Source organism: Solanum pennellii, chromosome 10 (genome assembly GCF_001406875.1).
Source record: "Solanum pennellii chromosome 10, SPENNV200".
NCBI lineage: Eukaryota > Viridiplantae > Streptophyta > Magnoliopsida > Solanales > Solanaceae > Solanum > Solanum pennellii.
Window position 1 is genome coordinate 7,092,923 of NC_028646.1, and position 2,608 is coordinate 7,095,530.

A 2,608-nucleotide genomic window follows, 5' to 3' on the forward strand; every position below is an offset into this window, starting at 1 on the left:
GGAACCCACTAGTGAAATTCCATATACCTGATGATGAAATCTACGGGGAAATCCTATGATTTCGGGGCTGGAACTAAAGAACCCTGCTTCCTTCTTGGAAGTGTTTGAGTTACCTCTTTTGTCCTTTTTTTTCCTAAGTTTGATGAATTTTTAGTGAATGAATCGCTTAGGGAAAGATCTGACTAAGTTACTACGCTTAAACTGACCAAACGACGTAGTGTAAGAGCCCAACGCATAGGGGAAAGGAGACCGTGACTTAATTCTGACATAGTCCACCCACGGAGGGACCTACGATCCGTGGGTTGACCTACCAACCATAGGTAGGGGTCATCCATTAAGTCTTCTTGATAGGGCTTCACTAAAAAAAGCAAAACTTTTTACTTAAAGACGGAATTTTAGCAAACTCGATGGCGTTGGAAAGAAGATTCAATTATCTTTCTTTTGATAAATCATGTGCCACCTAATTTCTTTTATGTAAAGAGTTACAACCGTTTGAAGTTGATACAACATCAATTTCCCTCTAACTGGCTGCTAACCCTCACCTACGGTCAGTCATACGATTCGTAGGTCCAACCACCCACTGTACTGGTTGACTGTGGGCGGGATCAAAGACTATAAAGATTTTGGCCTTAACGATGGAACCCCACCTACGGTCTGTGGTTCGTTCCATTAGCACTGGAACCAGATTTTCTTCGTTTTGAGATCCGATGTGTTATAATTTCAAATGATTGAAATATAATGATGATTCTTCAAAAGCCTTGTGATTCGTCAGAAAACAACACAACAACAAAATTTAAAAAAGATTTAAAAGTAATCATGAAATTATCATGGATAAAGGAAACTGAAATACAACAAACAAATTTAAAATATGAAGGGTAATTTTGTTATTTAGTGAGTTTATCCCATGATAAAATATGATGAGATTACTATACAGTCTATACAGTCTATAGATAAGATAAATTATCCCGGTATTAATTATTAACACATAATAAGTTATCTCGAATTGGAAAACCCAAAAAAAAACAATTAAGTGGCATCATATTTTAATTCCGAGACTATATGTTGTTATCCCTCACAACAATCTACCCTTTAAAAGTTTGGAATTGATAAAATAAAAGGATCTAACTTTAACACAAAAGACCGGGGTTAATTTACAAACTTTAACACTATTAAAAGTGTGCATAATTAACTTCTTCTACCTAATACACTTAAATTACATATTTAGTATGCAAAAATTAAATAATACATGAATTACACATACCAGAAAAAATTAAATAATAAAATGAATTACGCATACCATTATAAATTCACTAATTATTAGTTTGAATGTTTGACTTATTCAGGTTTATTCCTTTTAAATGAACATTAATTTTGAGGGATGTATTATTTTTAAGTTATAAGTACATTAATATATTTTTTCTTTTCAAGTTAAATAGTATAAATATTTTTATTTGAGCAGGTGCAAAATTTGATTTAGTTACTATAAAATAACCAAAAGATTCTAGTATTGGTAAAATATATTCACAATAATTAAACGAATTGATAAATTTCATCTAGAATATTAAACACCAACTTGCCTATTTAAATTAACTTTTAGATTAATTTATATTATTAGAAAACAAAATTTGGAATATAACATTAATACAAATTTTCCTTAATAACTTTAAGTATCAAGAAAAAATTGCTTTTATTGGGATATTTGGCAAATAATTTAATGGCAAATGTGAAATTTCTGTATATAAATATGCATGATATTTCCTCTTTTTAGTACACATATTTTTAAGAGAGAATTAACTAATAGCATATTTTAGTATATTCTAGCATGGAGCATAAGAAGACAGCAGGACGCCAAAAAATTTCATTGGCGAAAATAGAGAATGAATCTGCTCGATTCACCACATTCTCTAAACGACGTTCTGGCTTATACAAAAGAGCTTGTGAACTTGTTAGAGAATGTGATGTAGATCTTGGAATTGTTATGTCTTCACCGAAAGGTATACCTTATTCCTTTAGTAGTCCAACCTCTAATGTGGTCATTGATCGTTTTATAAATCCTACAGCAAATTTAAGTTCAAGTGACCGCCTTGTTGCTGCAGAAGCACGCAAAAAAGTAAGTCAATTTAATGATATTCTAAAGGAATTGGATGAAAGAGAAAAAATTGCAAATGAAAAATTAGATCGTTTGAATGAAGCTAGAGATCTAGGTTGGTGGGAGTCCATAGATCAATTGAATGTACATGATGTAATGAAGTTGGAAGCATGGCTGATATCTGGTGAATTTAAATTGAACGAACATTTGGAGCAGCTAGAAAATGGAGCTTCATCCTCTTCACAGATTCCATCAGATGATGCAAATATCTCACCAAATGTCTTCTAGACGAATTATCTTCAGATATTTATCAAAGTCCTTTCCTTATTTTTTTTGTCATTTATTATTTTGTTTCAATTATGCTATTTAATTCTTGTACTTTGTAGTTTGCAATGATATTTATTGAAGACATTTATATTCATGATTACCCATTGTCTCCAACTATTTTTTAATTAATACGCAAACTAATATAGGAACCTCTCAATTTATCTAAAACTATGTTTGAAGCACGTCATATAA

The 2,608-nt window shown here is 31.2% G+C and overlaps 1 protein-coding gene across 1 annotated transcript; it reads left to right on the plus strand.

The window, feature by feature from the left end:
* The first annotated feature begins 1,794 nt into the window (after positions 1–1,794).
* Positions 1,795–2,377, plus strand: LOC107002140 (agamous-like MADS-box protein AGL29). The gene has a single exon (XM_027912359.1). The coding sequence runs from the start codon at positions 1,823–1,825 to the stop codon at positions 2,375–2,377; it is 555 nt and encodes a 184-aa protein (XP_027768160.1). The 5' UTR covers positions 1,795–1,822.
* The last annotated feature ends 231 nt before the right edge of the window (positions 2,378–2,608 follow it).